Source organism: Penicillium antarcticum (assembly GCF_028974205.1).
Source record: "Penicillium antarcticum strain IBT 31339 chromosome Unknown utg000009l_segment0_segment0, whole genome shotgun sequence".
Classification (NCBI taxonomy): Eukaryota; Fungi; Ascomycota; class Eurotiomycetes; order Eurotiales; family Aspergillaceae; genus Penicillium; species Penicillium antarcticum.
In genome coordinates, this window is record NW_026695307.1 from 4,433,382 (window position 1) to 4,458,867 (window position 25,486).

At 50.5% G+C, this 25,486-nt stretch overlaps 3 protein-coding genes across 3 annotated transcripts; all 3 read left to right on the forward strand.

Moving 5' to 3' along the window:
• Positions 1 to 368: 368 nt before the first annotated feature.
• On the forward strand, positions 369 to 15,767 carry sidC (nonribosomal siderophore peptide synthase SidC; the record flags this gene model as incomplete). Its single annotated transcript, XM_058468094.1, has 5 exons — positions 369 to 4,641; positions 4,695 to 7,495; positions 7,556 to 8,767; positions 8,806 to 15,555; positions 15,615 to 15,767. 5 exons carry the CDS (start codon positions 369 to 371, stop codon positions 15,765 to 15,767), a joined length of 15,189 nt encoding a protein of 5,062 aa, XP_058315940.1.
• A 1,675-nt stretch (positions 15,768 to 17,442) lies between these two features.
• N7508_010035 (tyrosine protein kinase SWE1) lies at positions 17,443 to 20,595 on the forward strand (the record flags this gene model as incomplete). Its single annotated transcript, XM_058468095.1, has 1 exon — positions 17,443 to 20,595. One exon carries the CDS (start codon positions 17,443 to 17,445, stop codon positions 20,593 to 20,595), a length of 3,153 nt encoding a protein of 1,050 aa, XP_058315941.1.
• A 1,297-nt stretch (positions 20,596 to 21,892) lies between these two features.
• N7508_010036 (putative mRNA splicing factor RNA helicase (Cdc28)) lies at positions 21,893 to 25,267 on the forward strand (the record flags this gene model as incomplete). Its single annotated transcript, XM_058468096.1, has 1 exon — positions 21,893 to 25,267. The coding sequence occupies one exon, from the start codon at positions 21,893 to 21,895 to the stop codon at positions 25,265 to 25,267; it is 3,375 nt and encodes a 1,124-aa protein (XP_058315942.1).
• Positions 25,268 to 25,486: the final 219 nt, after the last annotated feature.

The window sequence follows — 25,486 nt, forward strand, 5'->3', positions numbered from 1 at the left end:
CTGCATAGTTGTGGGCTAGTAGCGATGAGGTGGTCAATATTGGTGCATTTGCTATAAGGTTACATAACTTAGCTGTCCTAAGGCGGATGACCGATCGGAGATACCCTTAGGCATCTCAGACACCCCTCCAACCTTTTTCGCGCTTGGCTCGCTGGAGATCATCAGGATTTCTTGCTACCCCTCTCGCGATTTGCGCTACTAATTCAGCGTCATTTGATTAAAGGGCCACTTTTCGGATTTCTTTTTCGACTAAGCGCCTGCATTAGATCCTGTGCTCCAGCCACTCACAGCGCAGGTAATAAGCAGACACCAACTATATACGAATATGCTGGAGTGACATCCCACGCAAGAAAAAGTTGAACCCGGTCATGGATCGATTCACTCAATTCCCTGTCGTCAATGACGAGGGTCATGCTGTCCATGTCGTGCCATGGCATATCGATGCCCAGCTCCCCGCGGAACTACTTGCCATGTCATGGGCTTTATTATTGCGCGCATTCACGACCGATGAAACTCCGGTCTTTCTCTTGAACGGGAACCCCGTCAAGGCAGATTTTTCTGCGCAGACAGTGCTTCCAGCAGACCTCGCCGAGGTAGCCAGTCTCTCAGTCAAGCATACGGCCGTTGTGCTGGGCGATTATCCGTCCGGACAGCCTCCGGTTCTTTTGTGGACTGTGGACCCTACGATGCAGTCGGGGGCGCTGCATGCGACCGGAGGCATGGATGCCGATTTCCTGCATCAGCTGGGCCAGCAGCTCAAGCAGATCGTGCAGGAACAGGCTGTTAGTACCGGCATGCAGCTGGTGTTACCTGCATCCGAGGCTCCCACTCTATCTATTACAAATGACGAGCCTGCCACACTTCCAGGGCCAGGGTTACTGCATGAGCTAGCACTACGCGGCCTCAACAATGCTAAACATGCTATTGAGTTTCTTACAGCGGAGGGAAACATCCGCTGCTTGTCTTATGAGGCCTTGGACCGGTTGTCTTCGAAGCTGGCGGGTGATATTGCCCGTGCTTCGACGATTAATGGTGCAAGCATGGTTGTTCCAGTGCTTTTGCCCCAGTCAATGGAGTTGTACATTTCCTGGCTGGGTATTCTCAAAGCTGGCGCTGCATTTTGTCCTCTCAACACCGACGCACCACCAGACCGCATCGAATTCATTCTCCAGGATGTAGCTGCATCCGTGGTGATTACACAAAATGCTCTTGCATCGAAAATCCCATCGAAGGAGAACTTGTCCGTTTTAACTGTGGACAACCTTGAATCCAACTCACCCCCAACTGAGCCCTGTCCCACTACATGCACATCCTCTAATCTGGCCTATGTGATGTACACGTCTGGCTCAACAGGCCGCCCTAAAGGTGTTGGAGTGTCCCATCTCGCTGCGACCCAGTCACTTCTTGCTCATGATGATTTGATACCCCCATTCAAGCGATTTTTGCAATTTGCGTCTCCCACCTTTGATGTATCCGTGTTCGAGGTCTTTTTCCCCATGATGCGAGGGGCCACTTTAATCGGCTCCGAGCGAGAGAACATGCTTCTCGATATCTCTCAGGTGATGACCCGTATGGAAGTCGACGCTGCCGAGTTGACTCCTACAGTAGCGGGCGAGCTACTGCGCACGCGAGCTGCGGCACCCTCTCTGCGCGTGCTCCTTACTATCGGTGAAATGCTCACCCGGCGCGTGGTGGATGAGTTTGGTCAGTCAGAAGGCAGAAAGGGCATTCTTCATGGAATGTACGGGCCCACCGAGGCAGCCATTCATTGCACCGCCGCCACCCACTTTCAAGCGAAGGATCGCGTGAACATGATTGGAAAACCGTTCAAAACGGTTTCTGCGTACATCATGTCCCTCCCATCAGATGACGATCCGCCTTCCCGAGAGCTTCATACTCTCCCACTTGGCCAGATTGGAGAGCTTGTCGTTGGCGGTCCTCAATTGGCAGATGGCTACATAAATCGTTCCGAAGAAAATGCCAAAGCTTTCATTGATAGTCCATTGTACGGTCGAATCTACCGCACAGGTGACAAAGCTCGTATGCTTCCAAACGGAGACATCGAATGTTTCGGTCGAATCTCCAGTGGTCAAGTGAAGTTGCGAGGTCAGCGTATTGAACTCGGAGAGATCGAACATGTTATCACCAGAACCGATGGTGTTCGCAGTGCCGTGACTATGGTCATTGGCGGCAATTTAATTGCTTTTGTCCTAGCCACCGGCCATGGAACGACTGATCGTGCCATCCGAGACGTCTGTCGCCAGCTCTTACCACGATTCATGATCCCTGGAGAATTCGTACTTGTGGATCAATTCCCTCAACTGCCGTCAGGAAAGATTGACCGGAAGACGCTGGAAGCCGATTTCGTGCGCCACCGTAGCACGGCTCAGTCTTTCGATGAAGTGCCTTGTCGAGATGAAAAGGAAGAAGCTATCATCTCATGCGTGACTGATATTCTTGGTCGCAAGCTCACATCTACAGAGAGTCTGGCATCAGCAGGTCTTGATTCCCTTGGTGCTATCCGTCTTGCATCCCATCTTTTGGATGCGGGGATCCGTCTCGACGTGGCAAACCTGCTCGAAGCCGACTCCGTGGATGGGATCTGGCAGCTTTCCACCACCCTGGAAGCTTCCAGCTCCACCGAAGATATCCAGGCAGCCCTTCAAGCAATTCTGCAATTTGTTTCGGATGCAGGTGCAGCAAGGGTTGAATCCTTGGGGTTGACTTCGCAGGCTTCAGAAGTTGTTCCATGTAGTCATATCCAACAGGCTATGGTTTTGGAGACTGTGCGCAACAGCAAAGCATACTGCAACTGGGTCGAGCTGAAATTCGAGCCCTCGATCAGTTCAGCCTCTGCCAAGAATGCTTTTGTTCAACTTGCTCAGCACAATGACATTCTGCGCTCTGGTTTTGTGGAAATCGGACTCAAGGATCACTTGTATGGTCGATTCACTTGGTATTCGATTGACGAGCATATCAATGAGCAAGCAGATCTTGATTACGATGCGTCATTGGGTGCGGGTCAGGATGTATTGAACCCGTTCCAAGTCCAGATTAAAGAAGAGAAGAGTGGACTCCGGGTTCTTGTACATATCCATCACGCGCTGTATGATGGATGGTCCTGGCAATTGATCTTGAGCGATCTTCGTGATATCTTGTCCGTGGATGAACTTACCTCAAGGCCTCCTTACAATATTGTCGCAAATTTCTTCATCGAGCACAAGCTGGACAAGTCAGCAACTGAGTCCTCAACCTTCTGGCGCGACCAGCTACAGGGACTATACCCAACAGACTTCCCCAACTTCCAAAGGGAGACAGACGTCCCATTTACTACGCAGCAAGCCACTCGCACACTTGGAGTCTCCGTACCAAAACTCAACGAAGTCACTCAACATCTCCGCATCAGTCGACAAACAATCTTCCAAGCCGCCTTCTGCTACATCCTCTCCTCCTATCTTGGCACAGAAGATGTGACATTTGGAACAGTCTTCTCAGGTCGTACACTCCCACTGAAAGGCATAGAAACCGTCCTCGGACCATGCATCAGAACGCTACCCACACGTATGAATCTGGACAAGATGCAAAACGTAACAGACCTCCTCCTAGCTATCCAGAACATGAACCGCAAGTCCCTTGAACATGGCAGCTTATCTCTGCAAGACATCAAAAAAGCATCTGGAATCGAATTAGACCGCAATCTCTTTGATACGGCTGTCGTATGGCAAGAAAGCATTTGGTCCGGTGAACAGCAGGACTCGCCATTCCAAGAAGTCAATGCTGCAGAGTTCTTGGAATTTGCGCTTTTGCTAGAGTTTGAGCCTAGAGCCGAGTGTGTACTTGCCAGAGCGACTTCTCAGCAGTCAATCTTACCAAGTGAGCAAGCTGCTCTTCTCTTGGAGCAAATTGACTCCGTGGCTTCAATTTTGATCGATAATGTCCAACTTCCGATTGAAAATATCCGTTCTCTTCTGCCTTTATCAGCATTGTCTGTTCAGAATACAGCTGCAGCCGAGCAAGTCACACTTCCAAGTCTGGCTTCGGGAGTTGAAACAATGGCCTCGACTAATCCAAGTCGGGTAGCGCTCGAGTTGATGCTTTCGGGGTCGAACTCTACCCCTTCGGTTATTAAAAGCATGACATATGGTGAATTGAACTCTCACGCCAACCGTCTCGCACATCATTTGCATCATGTCGGTGTCACCCCCAACGATTTAATCACTGTTCTCCTGAGCAACTCGGTCGACTTTTACATCGCCATCCTTGCAGTCGCCAAATCCGGTGCTGGTATTCTCCTAATCCCCCATGCTACCTCACAGGCTGTTCGATCAGCTCTCTCCACGGCAGAGTCGAAATTGTGCATTGTCGACTCTGAGTCTGTGCAGAGATTTGATTTGGATTCTGTGTCTTGTGTTCAGCAAATCTTTGTTTCCTCTTCCATGTATCCTTGCCATTATGACAATCCCCCGACTGTCGAGGAAGGGTCTGATGTGGCCTATGTGGAGATCACTTTCGACGGTGATTCCATAGATGATATTGTCATTTCTCGTCGTAACCTGGAGAGCAACATACAGACTCTTTCGGAGGCATACCCAAAACATGCCGGATCAAAGATTCTCTCTACATCTCCTTCTGGATCAGGCGGTTAGTTTTGATAACATTACCCACTCTAGGAATAATTTGCTAACATTCCATAGTCTCAATCTTCGAGACTTTCTTTTCCTGGCACACTGGCATGACACTGTGCTCAGTCTTCTCTGAGAATTCTGTCGAGCAAGCCATTCAGAGCATGGCCGTCACACATTTACATATGACACCCACGCTGGCATCTCATGTTGACCCGAAATCTGTCCCCAGCGTAAAGTATCTGCTGACTTTAGGTGAAGGACTAACTTCCAGCGTTCATCGAAATTGGGCCGAGAAAGAGATCTATCAAGCCTACAGCTCTGGTTCACTCACTCATATATGTGCTATCTATCCCAATGTCAAAGCATCAACATCTCTTCAGAACATTGGAAAGCCACTGAGGAACACCTCTGCCATGGTTGTGGCAGATCAAGAATCGTTCACTCTTCTTCCTCGCGGTGCTGTTGGAGAGCTATGCTTTGGTGGTGAACAAGTTGGACGCTCCCTATCGAACTCTAGCTCCTCTCGGGTCGGAAAATTCATTGAGCACCCTGAATACGGGAGGCTCTATCGAACAGGCGATTTTGGCAGGCTACTTCCAGATGGAACCATACTTCTCCGAAGACGGGGAGAAGCGAACATCCAAGCTCAGCTCATTGATATCGATGAAGTTGACCGCGCTATTTTGTCTTTGAAACGTGTGCGCGAATCCGTGAGCATGATTTTGGATAGCTCGGTACTTGGCCAACAGCATTTGGCAACATTTTGGGTTCCTTCTCAGTCTGCTGGCCCTGTAAAATGTCAAGATCTCACAACCAACCTGTTCAAGGAGCTCGGGATAAAACTTCCTTCCTCGAGAATGCCTTCGCTTCTTGTTCCAATTGACAAGATTCCTATCACCCTCTCCAACAAGACTGATTACTCTGACTTGAAGCGACGAGTGGAACAGCTTAAGCCAGAGGAGCTTACAATGTTTTCGCCGAAGTCCATCTCTGATGATACTGAAACCAGTCTCACCCAGCTTGAGCAGAAAATCTTGTTAGCTCTATCCGCAATCACTGGCACTGACCAAATCAAAATCCGCAAACACACATCATTCTACAAACTGGGCTTAGACTCCCTTTCCGCCGTATCCTTCTCCCGAAAGTTGCAAGAAGCCGGCTGTGGAAGACTTGCAGTCTCCACAATCCTCCGTCATAGCTCTATCGCCCAGCTTGCAGAAGTCATCCCTCTCATAATCAATGGGGATCAGCCAGAACAGGTCGAGGCACACCAACCCACAACGGTGTTTGAGGAGACCTTCATTCATCAAGTAGAAGGTGAATTCGGTGCTGCCGCTGCCTCCGTTCAGGAAATCCACCCTTGCACACCTCTGCAAGAGGCTATGCTTGCAGCCGATTCTGGCGATCATTCGGCATACTTCAATCATCTCTTTCTTCTTGTACGCACTGATGCCGAGGCTATGAGAGCTGCTTGGGTTCAGATGATGCATCGACATGACATTCTTAGAACTTGTTTCACGCAGACTAATGATAAACGATTCGCATATGCTCAGGTCGTGCTGGATAGCCCGGCCCTACCCTGGTTCCATATCGAAACCTCCACTGACAATCAAATCGATAATTTGATCAAGGAGAGCAAATCCAAGTTCGAGGGTCTCTCTCCTGTCAACGGTCAGTTGCCCTACTCGTTGACTTTTGTCACCGATTCTGCTGCACAGAAGACCCACCTACTCTTTTCTATCCATCATGCACTCTATGATGGAGAGGGAATCGCGCAATTGTTGAACGAGGTCCAACGGTCTCTATCAAACCAGGAATTGCCAGTCATCACCCCATTCCACCGGTTCATTGATTATATGACCGCCATGGACTATGAGTCCTCTGATGAATACTGGGACCACTACTTGTTCGGTGTTTCGCCAACACTTCTACTTCCCACACCTTCCGCCGGTGTAGATGAATCAGCCTCTCGGCAATATCACGCAGTCTTGAATGGGTCTTTCGCATCCTTCAAACAACAATGCAAAGACCTCTCCGTGACTCCTTTGAATGTCTTCCATGCAGCATGGGCCCGACTTCTCTCCCTCTACACCGATTCTTCGGACGTCACATTTGGCAATGTCTTCAGCTGTCGGACTGTACCTGTCGATGGCGCAGACCGGATAGTCGGGCCTTGTTTCAACACCCTCCCAATCCGAATCAAATCCTCTTCCACCGCGACAAATAGTGATATCATGAAGTTGTCACAAATGACCAACAGCAACATTCTGCCTCACCAACTCAGTCCATTACGACGCATTCAGCGACGCGTCCTTGGCGGAGGCTCTCGTCTCTTTGATACTCTTCTCATCTTTCAGAACAGCAACACCGACCTGGATTCCCAAATTTGGGAACTTCTCCAGGATGAAGGAAACATGGGCTTCCCTTTGATCTGCGAAATCATTCCTGACGAGACAGAAGATAAGATCCAGATCTGTCTTCATTTCCAGTCGTCACATATCTCCCAGGCTGTGGCTGAAACCATTACGGTCCATTTCGTGGCTCTCGTTGAACACATGACTCAATACCCTTCCGCTCAAGCATCTGATAAGAGACAACTTGGATTGGATATACCCAGAGCCTTTGAGCAAAAGCAGTTTTCAACGACGAATGCGGTGAAGTTCCTGACCAAACATCGTCAGACTCGCCCCTGGTCAACCCAAGAAGAGGCTGTTCGTGACATTCTTTGCAAATTCTCTGATGTTGACTCGGATGATGTGTCCCAGGATACAACCATCTTCCAGCTTGGCCTAGACAGTATCAATGCTGTTCAGATATCTGCCAAGTTGCGTGGGCTGGGATGTAAGATCTCCTCCGGTGAGATTCTCGAGGTATGTGCTAGAGCAAAGCTGACTTATAATCTATTCAATGGCTTTGGCTAACTTGAACAGGCTGCTTCTATCGATCAAATTGCTGCTCTTCTCACTTCTAGTGTGAAGAATATCCCAGAAGCCGAGTTCGACTTTTCGTCATTCCAGAAGAAACATTTGCAATCTGTTTGTGAGCAGCTTGGGCTTTTGCCGGAAGATATACAGGCTCTGCGCCCTTGCACGCCGGTTCAAAATGGTATGCTCGCCATGTTTACGCACTCGCATGGTGATGTGTACTTCAATCGAATGTCATTGAGGTTCTCTACTCCCTTGGATAAAGCCCTTCTCAAGGCAGCTTGGTTCAAGGTGATGGCCCGCCATGAGATGCTTCGTACTGGCTTTGTTCAGCTACACGATCAACAGCATCCATTTGCCATGATCACTTATCCCGAGAATATTGAACTGCCCTGGCATGAGACTTCAGCCTCCTATGTCCAAGAAAAGCAGGTGCTGGAAAACCTCCACCGCCCCCCCTGGAGCATCGAGGTTTCAGCCGAGAAAAGTCTTACAGTTCTACATTTCTCTGCCCTACACGCCATCTACGATGCGCAATCTCTGTCTTCTATCTTCGCAGATATCAAAGCAGTATACGAGGGCAAGACATTGGCCGCCCCTGCTCCAGTCACCGCAACACTCGGGCCAATCTTACTCGAAAGCAAGCGTCAGACCCAGTCCGCACAGGGCTTCTGGCAAGATTTGGGCCCAGAAGTCCACTCCTCCAAGTTCCCTGATCTTCATCCCATCCGTAGCGACAAGCACAGGCTCCTCAGCACCTCTGTCCGCTGCACGCAACCTCGAAAGGCCCTCGAAGATGCCTGTCGGAGTATTGGTGTGACACTTCAAGTAGCCGGCCAAGTTGCATGGGCTAGGTTGCTTTCAGCTTACACAGGAGAGTCGAATGTTACTTTTGGAACTGTTCTTTCGGGCAGGAATCTGTCTACAGACGCACAAGATGCTGTGTTCCCGTGTCTAGTCACTGTCCCAACACCTCTTTGCATCGAGGGTCCTAACCGGGATCTTTTGGATCGGACTTTGAAGCGAAATGCTTTACTGGTTAAGAATCAATTCGCACCCCTCTCTTATGTTCAACGCTGGGTTGGTAGTGAGGAGCCGCTATTTGATACTCTATTCGTCTACCAGAAATTCACTTCCGAAACCACCGAGTTTGACGAATGGGATATCGTCGATGAAGCCACGAAGATCGATGCAAGTGGACAGAGCGCTTCTAGCAATGTCACCTCTTTTGCGACGTCAACTAACTTTGCTTTTAGTACCCCGTCTCCATTGAGTTGATTCCGCACTCAACAGACCTCGAGATCCAGCTGAGCTATCGCAGTGACATCGTGCCTCCGGAGCAAGCCACCATCCTCCTGGGTCAGTATGACAAAATCTTGGAGGACATTGTCTTCCATCCGGATGCCATTTCCACCGATCACGAATCTGTGGGTAGCAACCTTCTATCAGTGACACCCGCCAAGGAAGCACCCATTTCAACCACGGTCTCTCTGTTGCACCAGTTCGTCGAAGTCAACGCGCTCAAGATCCCCGAGAAGATTGCTTTCGAGTTCGCGTCAGGGGATACTGCAGAGAGCCTACAGAAGAAGTCTTGGACTTATCGCCAATTCAACGAATGCGGCAACAAAATTGCACATTTCCTGCAGACCAAGGGAGCTGTTCCTGGTGGAATGGTTGGCATTTGCTTCGACAAGTCCCCTGAAGCATCTATGGCCATTTTGGGTATTCTGAAGACGGGATGTTCGTACTTGGCTATTGACCCCAGCGCTCCCATCTCCCGCAAGCAGTTCATGTTGGAGGACTCAGGAACCAAGGTTCTGCTCTGCAATGAATCCAAATTATCCGAGTTGAAGAATCTCTCGGGTGTTGATGTTCAGGCATTGGATGAACCTGGTCTACTTGATGGCATCTCCACTGCTGATGTATCACTCGCTCGGGCAATCAGGCCAGATGATACCTCTTATTGCCTGTACACATCTGGTACAACCGGAACACCCAAAGGATGTGAGATTACACATGACAATGCCGTACAGGCAATGCTAGCATTCCAGCGACTGTTCGCAGGCCACTGGGATGCAGAATCCAGGTGGTTGCAATTCGCATCTTTCCATTTCGACGTCAGTGTTTTGGAACAATACTGGAGTTGGAGTGTTGGAATTTGCGTCACTTCTTGTCCCCGAGACCTTTTATTCGAGGATCTGCCTGGCACAATCCAAAAGCTTCAGATCACGCACATCGATCTCACGCCTAGTCTGGCAAAACTTGTTCACCCAGATGAAGTTCCTTCGCTCTGTCGGGGTGTCTTCATTACCGGTGGTGAGGCTTTGAAGCAGGAAATCCTCGATGCCTGGGGCATGCATGGCGTTATCTACAACGGCTACGGGCCTACGGAGGTAACAATCGGATGCACCATGCTTCCCCGCATGTCTGCAAACGACAAAGCCTCCAATATTGGACCGCAGTTCGATAACGTCGGCTCATATGTCTTCCGTCCCGGTACAGTGAGACCAGTGCTGCGTGGTAGCATTGGTGAACTCTGTGTCTCAGGACCGCTAGTTGGAAAGGGCTATCTCAATCGAGCAGAGCTCACGAAAGAGCGATTTCAAACCCTACCCCAGTTCGGAGACCGTATCTACCGTACCGGTGATCTGGTCAGGATCCTACACGATGGAAGCTTCCAATTTCTTGGTCGAATCGACGACCAGGTCAAGCTTCGTGGTCAGCGTCTTGAAATTGGGGAGATCAACGAAGTCATCAAACAGGCTACGCCTGAATTGAACGAAGTCGCTACTCTTGTCATTACGCACCCGAAGCAAGCCAAAGACCAACTTGTCTCCTTCTTCACCACTTTGTCAGCAAATGGAGACAAGAAGCCCCGTAATGTCAATGTCCAGGTTCGATCCTCCGATGATGACCGTATCCTCCTCTCGAAGATCAAGGGCTCTTGTCGTACTCACCTTCCTGGGTATATGGTGCCGACACATATCATCCCCATGACTCGATTCCCCCTATCAGCCAACAACAAGGCTGATATGAAAGCCCTGAAGGGTATCTACCAGGAGCTTTCATTGGAAGATGTTCAGAAATTGAGTTCCATGGGTGTCGACCTACCGACCGACAACGCGCTCAGAAAGCAGATTGTTTCTGTTCTTGCGGAGTTTACTGGCTCGTCTGGCACAGAGGTCTCGTCTTGGTCCAGCATCTATGAGATGGGTCTGGATTCGATCTCTGTTATTGCTTTCTCGAGAATTTTGAGAGAGGCAGGGTTCTCCCAGGCTCAACCCTCTATCATTATGAAGCATCCTACTATCGCTGGAATGGCCTCTGCCCTTCAGACCGCTACTCCATCTAATGTTTCGGTTGAAACCCTTCAGCGAAATGCCAAGCAAGATATCGACGCTTTCGCGCAGAAGAACTCTCATACTGTCATCGAACACATCGGAGTCCTTAACGGTGATGTCGAGAAGATTGCGCCTTGTACACCTCTTCAAGAGGGTATCATCTACCGTTATCTCTCCAGTGATACACCATTGTACTGCTCTTCTTTCAACTTTGAACTTGATTCCTCTGTCAGTCTCGAAGCATTGCGGACAGCTTGGAATCAAACTCAGCAAGAAGTTCAAATGTTGCGTGCTCGATTCTCGCCATCTCCAGATGGCTATGCTCAAGTCATCTTGAAGAAAGACACGCTTCCCTGGTTCTTTGGTGCTGTTGAGACAGAGGCAGAAATTGAGAGTCTGCGCAAACAGCGGTACAAACAATGGACAGCCCGACTTGATAGTCTCTCTTCCGATTTGTGGGAAGTTGGAGTTATCAGTTCCTCGGCTGTATCAGTGATGTATCTGAACATTTTCCATGGCCTCTATGATGGAAACAGTCTGGTGCTTCTCCTTGAATCTGTTGCTGGGAACTATCTAAGCAAGAAATCTCAGCCACGTCCCGAATTCCTCGATGTCCTGCACTTGGGCCCTCTTTGCAAAGACCCTTCCGCAAAGGAATTTTGGAAAGAACATTTGGCGGGTTGTCACAACCAGCCTTTGGTCGAAAACGGACAAGATAGCACACCAATTCTCCACAAAGCTCAGATCAATGCCACCGAGCAGATCGACCATCTTCGTCGCTCCCTCAATGTGACCGAGCAAGCCGTCCTCCACGCTTGTTGGCTTCTGACTCTCCAGCAGCAGTACTCATTCGTGCCGCCACTTGGCATCATTGCCTCAGGTCGAACTATCGATGTCCCAGGCATTGAAAATATGATCGGACCCCTGTTCAATACCATCCCAAGCAATGTCCAACTGACTGGCTTGGAGACTTGGTCTGATGTTGCGCGGTGCTGCCATGAGTACCAGGTATCTATGATGCCCTTCCAGTACACCGCACTCCGTGATATAGCCAAATGGCTCGGGAGAAGCCCTGACGAACGACTCTTTGATTCTCTGTTCGTTTTCCAGCGGGAGAATGATGACGATGAGGCATTGTCAAAGAGTCTTTGGTCCACTATTGATTCGGAGGCTCAACATGAATATCCTCTTGCATTTGAGATTGTACGCAACGGCACGCAATCTTTGACGGCTACCCTTGCTGCGAAAAGCAATGTGGTATCATCCGACGAGGCCCAGCTGCTGCTTTCCAAGTTTGAGCAGACCATATTTGAATTTGCAAAAGATTTGAACAAGGGAGTACCCAAGATGAGCGGTGCCTCCCATACACATGCTGTGACGAATGGCGAAGTTAACGGTCACGGCGCATCTGTCAGAGCTCCTGAACAAACCAGTGGCGCTCTGTTTGAGTGGACTTCCCAGGCATCCACTATTCGTGATATTATTGCAACTCTTGCAGGAATAGAGCCTGAGTCTATTGGTGAAGAAACCTCCATCTTTGAAGTCGGACTTGACAGCATCGATGCAATCAAGCTCTCCTCGCGCCTGGGTAAAGCTGGTATCAAACTTCCTGTCAGCTCGATCATGCGCCATCGCACAGTGAAGGCCATGAGCAAGCAGCTCTCAACGTCAAATGGCCACCACAAGAACGGAACATTATCCTTGCTCGCTCAAATGGAGAAGACTTTGACCAAGTTCCTCGAGGACGATGGGCTTCTTCTTCCGAGCGCGAGGCGGGTTCTACCAGCTACTCCTATCCAAGAAGCTATGGTTGCTGAAATTGCTGCATCTGGATACAAGCATTATTACAACCATGAAATCCTCCAGCTTGAGCCTGAAGTGGACATTGAAAAAATGGAGCAGGCGTGGAGAGCGGTTGTCAGAGCTCACCCTATACTCCGAACCTCGTTCGTCGAAGTCTGGGATCCAAAGATTCCTGTATCCTACGCTCAAATTATCCACGATGAGGGTTGCTTTGATGTTCAAACTGTTCATTTGCATGGTGTATCCGTGGAAACCATCATAGAAACACAGCGGTCAAGGGCCCGCTGTGAACTCGCGAGCCGCCCCTTGCTTAGCATCACCATCGCGCTGGAAGGCGATAAGCGATACCTTGTTTTGTCAATTTCACACGCTCTCTATGATGGCTGGTCAATCAACCTGCTCCATGAGGATGTGGCCAAGTCCTACGCGGGCGAAGAGTGCAGTCGCCCATCGTCCGATGAAATCCTCGAACAAATCATCGACTCATCAGGTGATCAAGCCTTCAAATTCTGGAGAGCGACGCTGTCAGCTTTCACACCAGCGTCATTCTTGCCGATGAAGCATGCCGGTAGCGACTCAGCTGTCGTCCACCGAGCAGAACAGTCATTCTCTGTCCCGCTTTTCAGGGCAGAGTCATTCTGTAAACTCCATGGCATTACTCTCCAAGCTCTTCTGGTCACTTGCTGGTCTCTAGTCCTTGCCATTCATGTTCAAAAGCTGGATGTGGTCTTTGGCCTTGTACTATCTGGTCGGAACGTGGCCGAGTCCGAGCACGTGATGTTCCCAACGATGAATACCGTGGCCATGCGTGTCATTCTCCATGGAACACGGTTGGGGCTGGTGAAATATGTACAGGAGGCTCTGCTCATGATGGCAGAGCATCAACATTTTCCACTTCGACGTGCTCGGCCGGATACAGGGTCGAAGCAGCTGTTTGATACGCTCTTCATATATCAAAAGAGACCGGTTGAAGAATCTCAAACTGGGTCTGCCCCGGTATTGTACAAGTCCACTGGTGGAGATGCGAGTGTTGAATATCCTGTTTGTGCTGAGATTGAGGGGGTTGGGGAAGAGCTTGTTGGTCGTGTTGCATGTCGGGGTGATGTGATGGGGGATGAAGATACCCTTGTCCTTTTGGGACAGATGGCGGATATTTTTTCGTCGATTATCGATCAGCCAGCAGAGAAGACGATCGAGTTCATTGGTAAGGGTGTGAGTGTTTGTGGGATTTCATCCTTCGAGGATGTTCCTGCTCAAGGTGTTGAGCATGGGACACTTCGACCAGCGTCAAGCCAATCCAAATGGTCGCCGGTTGAGTCAAAAGTTCGCAATATTCTCTCCGTTGTCTCTGGTGTACCAGAGAACTCTATTGAGAAGACATCGACTATTTTCGAGCTTGGACTGGACAGTATCAGCGCCATCAAAGTTGCTGCGCTTCTCATGAAACAGTCGATTAGGCTCGCTGTCAGCGACATGCTTAGGGCTGGTACGATCGAAAATATGGCCAAAGCAGCCAACAGCAGACAAACAGAATTCTCAATTACGAACCTATCGAGCATCCTTGATGAGTTGCTTGATGGTATCGATGTGACTACCCTACTACAGTCGCATGGCATTGATTCACAGCGAGTGCAGACGGTCTTCCCTGCAACTGCTGGACAGTCCTACTTCCTTTCGATGCACGCCTTGAATCCGGAGGTGTTCTATCCAGAGTTCTACTATATGGCATCACGTCAATTGAGCCGGCATGTACTTGACAGTGCCTGGGCTCGTGTCATTGAACAAACACCGATGCTCCGAACAGCATTCCTGCCTGTCCACGGGCCTCAGCCTGTGCCGTACATCCAGATCGAGCTTGAGGCGGTGCACATTCCTATCATCTGGCATTCCACACCCAATCAACTTGTTTCAGAACAATCTAAGAAAGAATTTGGGGCTGTGCCGGTTGCACTGCATGCCTGTCAAACAACCAAGGGCACGGCGCTAACTCTGCAGATTCACCACGCGCTGTATGACGCAGTCAGTCTCCCACAAATTCTGAGACGGCTTGTCGCTCAATGCAGTCAAGATGAGGTTATTCAATCGGAACCTGGTCTTGACCTCTCAGGGCTCGTGGCTTTCCAGCATTTCCATTCGCCGGTGCACGTTCGGCGTCAATTCTGGCAGAAGTATCTAGGCCAAATCTCAACTCAAAAGGCGGCAAAGCGAGTAGATGGTTTCGGCTCTGTGCAAAAGTACTACCGACCGGGTCTTGTGCCTAATATGGCGTGTGTCGAAAAGGTCGCTAAGCGCCAGGGCCTCAGCATTCAAACCATTTTCCTGGCCATCTATGCTCGAGTTCATCAGCAGAATTTCAGCACTGCTGAAACAGCAGACTATGAAGGGTCTGACAGGCGTTTAACGGTTGGCCTCTACCTTGCTAATCGGTCGCATTCCATCGAAGGTTTGGTGGAATCTGTCATTCCTACCGTCAATATCGTTCCACTACGATTGGATGACAAACTTAGCAACACAAATGACAGCCTACTCGAAGCCGCCCGCAGAATTCAAGATGAAATCAATGAGATCAGCCGAGTGGAATACTCGGGCGTATCTCTCCTGGAGATTGCCGAATGGACCGGCGTCCACATTGATACCTGCGTCAATTTCCTGCGACTTCCAAAGAATGAATTGCCTAGCAACGACACAAAGTTTTCTTTGTCCGCGATTCAACGCGAGGAGTTGTCAAGGCTGAGCGGGGCCGAAGCCACGCTTGCAACGCAGACCGAGACCCAGATTAATGGCAATGGTACAGCGCCACCGGGTGCAGCCGAGAACAAGCACCCGAGCGCCCCAACGGCGGCTACCCAAGTTGTCTACCAGGTAAGACTGCATTCAACGATAATAAGAGGTCAAAAAAGCAATTGCTAACCTCTCAAAAGCCAACAATCGACGTCGAAGCTGCAATTCGCGATGGTCGGCTGGACTTTGGACTGTTCGCACCCGAGTGTCGGCTGAGCTCCGATAGTGCCGAGTGCATGATCGGCGCTATGAGACGGGAGATGGGTGCATTGGTGACAGGCTTCGAACAGTAGAACCATATGGGGGGAGCAAGGAGGGTAGGAAGGGATGAGAAGATTAAGAAGTATGAAGACGGTGTTCCCACGGCGATTGTATATGGGTTTTCTCCTTTGGTGTTACTGGAGTTCTGACTTCTCATATGGGGCATCTCCTTTCCTGTGCATATTTTTTTTTGCTTTTTAGAGAAATCGATGCGTATGTTGTGGCTTTAGAAATCTATGTATCGAGTTTGTATGGAAGTGAAGTCCTGATTTGACAACTGACGGCGGGACCCACGAACGGGACGGGCAGATCCCGGGCCAGGAACACACAGGTACAAGGACATTGTGTAGGAAATGTACATTGTACCACAAAAAGGGAGAACTACGGAGTATAGGAGAGGAACTAATGGGGTATAGGGTACGTGGTACTGTACACAGTACAACTACGGTATAGCCATGAGCATCCCATACAAACTTTGAACTATGCGCCTCCACAGTTAGCCCATCCACTCGGACACCACCCGGTGGGCAGACTTTTCTCATTCCGGGTCCCAGAATAGAGCCTGATCAATCAGATTGAGGAATTCAAGGCATGTGAGTGGGCTCATGGGCAGCCCGTCATGCAAGGGCGATGATTCGCGTGGTCTATACCAGTCTGAAACTCTGTGTACTCGGGGATACGCAGTGCCCCAATGTACAGCGGGAAATAAACATGAGAAATAGTGCTACGGGGTATATGGATTGTGGCGTTCAGTCTCTGCAGGGGCCGTGCGAATTTACGCGCATAACCTCTTGAGTTTTGGGACCGGGGATCCGAGCTATGCATGAAAAAGAAGAGAAAAAGAAGCAAATACAGAGGTAACCTATAAACCCCAGAGGTATTCAGAACCAGACTGGATATAAAAAGCAAGAAGTGAGGTTGTATAGATCTGTTTTGCATGCTTACCTAAGTATTTGTTTATGTCACGATTCACGCGTCACCCTAATCCACTTTGGGCATCGACGATCAACAACGCGACTCCGCGTTAATGAGACCAGCCTTCCATTAAGCATTCTTCACTTTATTCCCTCCCTATATTGTCACTCCTTCAGACAACGCCGTGGCCCTTCGACTTTGGGTTTCATTTACTTGCTCTCACCTCACATACCACAACTTCTGGGCCATCAACTCTGTCCAATCCACCCCTCCTCTCGCCCTTCGCCCTCGTGGAGCATAACTATCGCGGGACCCCCCTCCCCCCCTTCCTTACACCTTTTGGGACCAAAACCACCAACATCGCCCTAATCACGCGAATGTGTGTCTCTGAAACATTCCGGGACTCGCGAAAAGTGTAGGAACATAAAAGTGAAACATCTCACGCGTGTTGTGTTTTGCGCCCTCTCCCCGCGTAGGCGCATGGGAGGGTCAACAGTGAATTCCTCAGGTGCAATGAGTGGGTGACTTGGTCAGCCCTTTCGATACGTGTTGCCACTTGCGCCTTCCTCAGCATTCCAAGCGCGTGCCTTCCTCGTCCTTGACTCAAACTGAATACTTCTCTTTTTTTGGGAGTTGACGTGAGTCTTCGGTCTCGAGTCACTTTCATCTGATCTTACTTGGAGTTAATTCTTCCGAGACTCTTGTCTGGAGGGAAATAAGTGAGAGAATCGCGACGCCCTTCGATATTCTATTCTTGTTGCGCGGCACGTCGTGGACACATTCCCCCCGATCATGGTTGCAACCTTCTCGCCGCACCGGGACTCGGGCGGCACACTTCATCTGCCACACTCGGGGATTCACCATGTCGATGCCAGCTCTGCCATTCGTCAACTGAGGCGCTCGCTGTCGCGTTCTCCGTCCAAAAGCTCCAACTTCTTCCTCAACACGCGCACTCAGTCTCCCTCCAAATCCGCCTACATTTCCTCTCCCTTGTCACCATCACGCCGCGCCTCTCAGAACAATTTTGTTCTTTTTCCATCTTCGCATCAGTCTCCTCTCGCTGTACCTTACCCTCCTAGTGCGAAAATCTCTCGGCCGGCTATGCGTCGCCGCACGTCACCCCGCAGTCCGCCAAAGCGCGTTCTTAGCGTGTCAACAGACGGCGGCAACGCGACTCCAGCTCAACCGATCATGGTGCCCGGTGATGAAAATGCTCTGACGCTTGACGATCTTGTGCCAGAAAGCACCACCCCAGACAGTCCTTGTTTTATCAACACTCCCTCGGCTCCTCAGGGGGAAACGACATTTGCGCCGCGATCAACATTGTCGCGTATTGAGAAGCGACGAAGTGGGACTTTCGGGGCCATCGCAACTGGCAGTCCTTTGAAGCGCAGCGACGGAATCATGAACTTGGACCAGGCATCGCGAGGCAGCCCCTCTGCGAAACGGCGTAGTGTACACACGCCGACCTTCTCCACTGATTTCAGTATTTTTGATAACGATAATGACGAGGATGAGAATACCACCCCATGTGGATCTCCAGGAAATGATATTCCGTCGTTCCCCACGCCAGTCCAACCCCACAGTCCTTTCGCAACAATTCCTAAGCGCTCATCTTCTCTACGCCGCTCCACCCTGCAGCAACGGGGCGAGCGTCCTCTCTTTGGACGACCAAGGGCATTGGGTGATTCACCTGAAGCATCGCCAGCTGGTACCCCATTGACTGTAAGGCCTCGCAACTCTTTTGATAGCAGCCTATTCCAGCCAGGCAGCGAGAACATTTTCTCCCCTCGGCCACCAGCCAGCCCTCTCTTCGCACCTAACCCACCCGCTAATACCACCACTACTCAACCTTCTCGGCCTGCTGCTCATCCTCTTTCTCGCACTATCACCCAATCCTCTTCGGGGTCAAGTCTCGATGATTCGCCTACACATGAACCCGTTCACAACCCTCGACCGATGTTCAACTTCTCTAAGTCTCTACCCGCCGGAGCTACTCGCCCAGCTCCCGTGCGCCGGATCACACGAGAGGATTCATCGGAGAACTTTGCTACCCCGGAGAACTACAAGTTGGTCAAGCCGTTGCCAGCGGCATTCATGTCAACCGGACTTATCTCTAAGAAGAACCGCAATGCTGAGGAGAATGGTCCTGGTTTTAACAAGAGTATGCCCGATACACCATGCAAACGACCTGTCAACATGTTTGCAGCTGGCGCCAATCCGACAGACCGACTTTTTGACAAGTCTCGTCTGGTTCACCAGTCCGATTCTGTCTCCGCCTCACCATTCAACCCTCCCACCACCTCGCGTCCCAAGGGAGGACCCTTTGCTCGAGGCATGGGCATCTTTGGTAACAGCTTCAACCGCCCGGAGGCCTCGCGCCGGGGAAGCTTCGTCAGCATTGATGGCGACGATCTTGTGGCTCAATCGCCCTCTTCCCGGCATGACAGCCAACCGCTCAACGACTCCGACTTCCCTCCTACTCCCACCAAGCAACCTTTCCTGCCCTCTCGCACCTACCCTCCAACCACCTCCCAAATTCCTTCCTTAGAGCGACTGTCTGAAACTGCCAGTCCGCTACGCGAGAAGTTCCTCCAGGCATCACCTCACACCCCTCGCGACCAATTCTTCCCTCCTGACCCCAGTGGCTTATCGATTTCTGTGCCCAATGACCAGTCTGTGCAGCTAGAGCACGAACTCCCTGCTACACCCACTGGCCCCCGCGACTCTTGGTCATCACTCCGACGTCCCAGTCTGCAAATTAGCGGCTATCATGCGCCGGATGTAGATTCGAGTTTAAGCTCCCGCTTCGACAGCGTCGAGCTTATCGGCACTGGTGAATTTTCTCAGGTGTATCGCGTCGCACAGCCCCACGATGCCTCTTTCCCTTCTGTATTCTCTCTTCCATCAAGCGAGCCAAAGTCTCCCAGTTCTATCCCACACCAGGTATGGGCTGTCAAGAAGAGCAAGCAGCCATATCTCGGGTTGAAGGATCGTGAACGTCGTATTCGCGAAGTGGACGTTCTCAAGACATTGACCAACTGTGATCACGTCGTTTCCTTCATGGACAGCTGGGAAAACAATGGTCATCTCTACATTCAAACAGAGTTTTGTGAGGAGGGCAGTCTCGATGGTTTCTTGGCTCAAGCCGGACTCAAGGCCCGACTTGATGACTTTCGTATTTGGAAGATTTTACTTGAACTGTCACTGGGTCTGAAGCAGATCCATGACGAGGGTTTTATTCACCTTGACCTCAAGCCTGCCAACATTCTGGTCACCTTTGAAGGTACTTTGAAGATTGGCGACTTTGGCATGGCCGCACGTTGGCCTGCAGAGGAGGGCATCGAAGGTGAAGGTGACCGCGAGTACATTGGACCCGAGATTCTTATGGGCCGCTACGACAAGCCCGCCGATATTTTCTCACTTGGTCTGATCATGTTCGAGATTGCCGGAAATGTTGAACTCCCTGACAACGGAGTATCCTGGCAGAAGCTCCGAAATGGAGACATTAGTGATGTCCCCAGCCTGACTTGGAGCACGGAGACCACCAGCATCTTCCGTGATGCAACTGGCAACCCTATTTCCGACGGTTCCTCCTTCGAGGAGCTTTGTACGTCGGATCTTGGTGACCACGAATTTGACGACGATTTCCTGACAAGTCGTCAATTGAACCAGCCCAAGCCACAGCGACTTGCACGCAGTGGTGAGCTGGTCGACCCGCCTACTTTCATGGTCGATGCAAATCACCCACAAGCTCTGGACGGGATCGTCCGCTGGATGATCACCCCTGAGCCTCAGCACCGTCCCACGGCCGACCAAATCCTGGAGACCTACGGAGTGCAATTTATTAACCAACGACGCCGCGCAGGCGCCACCGTCTTTGAGGGTAACTGGGGTCCCGCTGACGAGATCTTGGCCGAAGATGCCGAAATGATCGATGTGTAATTTATCACCCTTACAACCCTTGTGCATATGGAGGTGTTCCATGCTTTATTCCCCTTTCTTTGTTTCCTTTGTCACCTCGTTTTTCGGCGTTCGACCGCACACTCGGAGCATTTGTTTCTTCCTATCTTTGATGCCATGTTTTCACGACACGACTTTACCCTCCTCCAACCCCCGGCTTCATGGGCGAAGCTCTGGGGGTTTTCTCATTTTGCGGGCTGGAACTTGGGGCGTTTCTGATCCTTGGATATGAATTGGGGTCTAGCAGCGCTACCCAGGGCAGTTTGCACGAACGTTCATGACGCGGTGGAGTTTGAAGGGTGTTTACCCCTGATTTTTTCAGCGTTGGAGTACTTTTCTCCATTCGTTTGACGAATGATCTTTTTTCCTTTGTACGATTCATAGCTAGCATTGCGAGATGCCAGAAAATGTACCAATAATCACAAGGTGTCCACTGTTCACTCTGGAGATGTGGGTCTTTTGACTGTTCCGATCTCTGTCGTATTCCACTTGTAGTTTTGTTCTTTGTGTTGATCTAGATCTGATATCAACCTGGTTGACTGGAAACATCACTGCCATGTTTGTTTGTTTTTGTGTGTCCTTTGCTCATTCAACGACCTTGATGACCCTCGCCCTGTCTAAGCGCAATCTCTTTTTGTTTAGTCCGTTTGGCTACCTTCAATGTCTAGAGCTTGTGGAATTATGAATTGGAAGGACCTCTCATGTCTGACTGTGCATTCTTCCTTCCCTCGGTTGTAGCTACTTGCTGTTTAAATGAGTAGATAGAATTTTGGGAAATACTTTAGTCTTGTGCTTCAACATTAGCATTGTACATGCATGATTTAATCTGTATGTGTTTGATTAGTCTCCTTGTACTGGTTATTGTGTAAATATAAGAAGCTGGCTTACTTGCGATGGGCTTAATCGACATTTCTGATATGTCTTTTATGATATATGTCAAGTTACGGTAAAAACTGCAGTGTTCACTGTTTATATTTAGTCAAGATATATTTCGGGGTTGGATTGCCACAGACTTTCTTGGCGGCCGCAGACTTCTCCGAATCGAACGCTTAACTTCATTGAAACGACCTTTCCTCTTTATCCCACCCGCTACTCTACATTATCATTGCAAGCCCTGGGCTTGTCCTGTCGCATTACTACGTGCCCGGCATCATGCGCCGCTGCGCCTAAGCCGGATTGACGACACTACACCTTACCTGCACCTACACGACCCAGCTCCCCGCCGGAGCCAAGCTACTCCAATTTGCTACAAAACGACTTGAAGACGAGATCGCACATCATGGACAACAAAACCTTTGTCTCAGACTCCCTTATCCGTCTGACTGGCGCGTCGGACCCGACCGTCATCGATTTTGTCCTCGCGACCGCCAGCTCATCGAAATCACCCTCCTCCCTCCAAGACACACTTGTATCATTCCTCGACAGCCCGGAAACTAGCTCATCTGATATCGGTGCGTTCGCTCGAGAGCTCCATGGCCGCCTGGGCAAGGGCGCACAGCCCAGCGCGTCGTCCTCCAAGCCCGCAGCTTCCAAGGAATCCTCGAAAAAGAAGTACCGTATGTTGGATATGGCCGAAGATCAGCCAGATACGGCCGCTTCTCTAGGACCTACGAATGTCGAGGCAGATCGGGAGCGACGGAGGAGACGGGACCGAGATAGGGACAATGACCACGAAAGGAGCAGGGGGAAGCGAGACTCTGAACGGAGTCGCGCAGACAAGGACGACAGCCGGAAGCGAGACCGTAGTCGAGACGCAGAGAGTCGTGATCGGCCGCGCACGAAGAAGTTGCGTAAGAAGGAGGATGACTTTGAGGACCGATGGGGTGACGAGGAAATCCCGGAAGATGAGACGTACCCCGAAGAAGAATTTGAAGAATCTGCTCCGAAGCGTACACGACTCGACGATGGCTCTGCTTCCCCTCGCCCTACTTCTCCCACCGAAGATGTCGACCCCCGGACTCAAGAGGAAATCGATCGCCAGAAAGACCTTCGTGAACGAGACGAATTCGCGAAGCGATTGGCCAACAAAGATGACAGCAAATCAAAGAAGATTGTTGAAGACCGAACGCGCGATGGCGAGGCTGCACGTCGACGTGCGCTGGGCGACGATGCTAAGGCGCGGGCTGAGATGATGCCAGATCTGCGCGAGAGATCTCGACAGGAGTACTTGAAGAAGCGTGAGACCGAGCGATTGGCGCTACTACGACGACAGGTCGTAGAGGAAGCCGCAGAGCTGCGTGAGAACCCCAATCTCTCTCGAAAGGAGAAGGAGGAGTTTGCGCGCAACCGCGAGGTTCTTCGTATTGCCGAGGAACGGCTCCGGATCGATGACCATCGCGATGGATACATGATGCCCGACGATTACATCACCGAGAAGGGCAAGATTGATCGAAAGAAGAAGGAGGACGCTCTTTACAAGCGGTACGTTGAGCGCGATGAACTGGGTCAGGAGCGGCATGTCACCGAGCACGAGGAATGGGAGTTGGAGCAGTCGGCCAAAGCCAAAGCACAGATCAAGAAGGCTGAATTTGTTGATGAGGGAGACTATGAATATGTCTTCGACGATTCGCAGCAGATCAGCTTTGTTATGGATGCGAAGCTTGAGGGCACGCAGAAGCCAATGACAAAGGAACAGCTGCGGTTCAAGGAGCAGGTGGATGAAGCAGAGAAAAAGGCACTGTCGATGGAGGAAACCCGCAAGAGTCTGCCAATCTATCAGTTTCGCGATCAGATCATCCAGGCTGTGCAGGACCACCAGGTTCTGATTATTGTTGGTGAAACGGGCTCTGGAAAGACAACTCAGATCCCACAGTATCTCCACGAGGCTGGATATACGAAGGATGGCTTGAAGATTGGCTGTACACAACCCCGTCGAGTGGCTGCCATGAGTGTTGCAGCTCGCGTGGCCGAGGAAATGGGCACGAAGATCGGAAACGAGGTCGGATATGCTATTCGATTCGAGGATAACACGAGTGACAAGACAATTTTGAAGTATATGACTGATGGAATGTTACTGCGAGAACTGTTGACTGAGCCGGATTTGAGCCAATACTCCGCCCTGATGATTGACGAGGCTCACGAACGGACTGTACCTACAGATATTGCTTGTGGTCTGCTCAAGGATATCGCCAAGGCACGACCAGATCTGAAGCTGCTGATTTCCTCGGCGACGATGGACGCCCAGAAGTTCCAAAAGTATTTTGATGATGCGCCTATTTTCAACATTCCCGGTCGTCGATATCCAGTCGACGTGCACTACACTTCGCAGCCAGAAGCCAATTACCTCGCCGCGGCTATCACTACAGTGTTCCAAATCCACGTTACTCAAGGCCCAGGAGACATTCTTGTGTTCCTGACGGGTCAAGAGGAAATCGAGGCAGCTGAACAAAGTTTACAAGAAACCGCTCGAAAACTGGGGAGCAAAATACCGGAAATGATTATTGCTCCTATCTATGCCAACCTGCCATCAGAGCTACAGACTAAAATTTTCGAGCCTACTCCACCCAAGGCGCGGAAAGTGGTACTTGCCACCAACATCGCCGAGACCAGTTTAACTATCGATGGTATTGTCTATGTGATTGATCCTGGCTTCGTTAAGGAGAACGTTTTCAACCCACGCACGGGCATGGAGAGCTTGGTGGTCACACCATGTTCGCGGGCCTCAGCCAACCAGCGTGCTGGTCGCGCAGGACGTGTTGGACCAGGCAAATGCTTCCGTCTCTACACCAAATGGGCGTACTATAACGAACTGGAGGAGAACACCACCCCAGAGATCCAACGTACCAATTTGAACGGAGTGATTCTCATGCTCAAGTCACTTGGTATTGACCAACTGCTCGATTTCGATTTCATGGACCCGCCACCTGCCGAGACGATCATTCGAGCACTGGAGATGCTGTATGCACTTGGAGCACTCAACGACCGAGGCGACCTGACCAAGGTTGGTCGCCAAATGGCCGAGTTCCCCACAGATCCAATGCTCGCCAAGGCAATTCTTGCATCCGACAAGTACGGGTGCGTCGAAGAGGTCCTCTCGATTATTGCAATGTTGGGCGAGTCCAGCGCGCTGTTCTTCCGACCCAAGGACAAGAAGATCCACGCCGACAGCGCACGCAACCGCTTCACCATTAAGGAGGGCGGTGACCACCTCACCCTTCTGAACATTTGGAACCAATGGGTCGACTCAGACTTCAGTTTCATCTGGGCCAAAGAAAACTTCCTCCAGCAGCGTAGTCTGACACGAGCACGCGACGTACGCGATCAATTAGCGAAACTTTGTGACCGTGTCGAAGTGACTGTCAGCACCTGCGGCTCTACCAACATCCAACCCATTCAAAAGGCTATCACAGCTGGCTTCTTCCCCAACGCAGCACGACTCCAGCGCGGTGGTGATAGCTATAGGACTATCAAGAACGGACAGTCAGTGTACTTGCATCCATCTAGTACGCTGATGGAGGTGAACCCACGCTGGGTGATCTACTTTGAGCTGGTACTTACCAGTAAAGAGTACATGCGCAGTAATATGCCGTTACAGGCAGAGTGGCTGGTTGAGGTTGCACCGCATTATTATAAGAAGAAGGATTTGGAGAGTTTGGGATTGGAGAAGAAGATGGGCAAGGGACAAGGAGCTGTTGGAGAGAAGAGTCGAGAGTAAATGTAGATTGAGTCTTTGATTTGATCTTTGCTTGGGCTGTATGTTTGATATATCAACTTGCAATACAACAGTGGCAATAAGTCCTTTCACCCTTCCACGTTGATATGATCTGAATGGCTTATCGAAGGCACTTGCAAAAAAGAGGTAAAAAAGCAGTTGAAAAAGAGAAGCCAACTTAGAACAGAAATAATACCTGAGATGGCATACTCACTTCGAGTA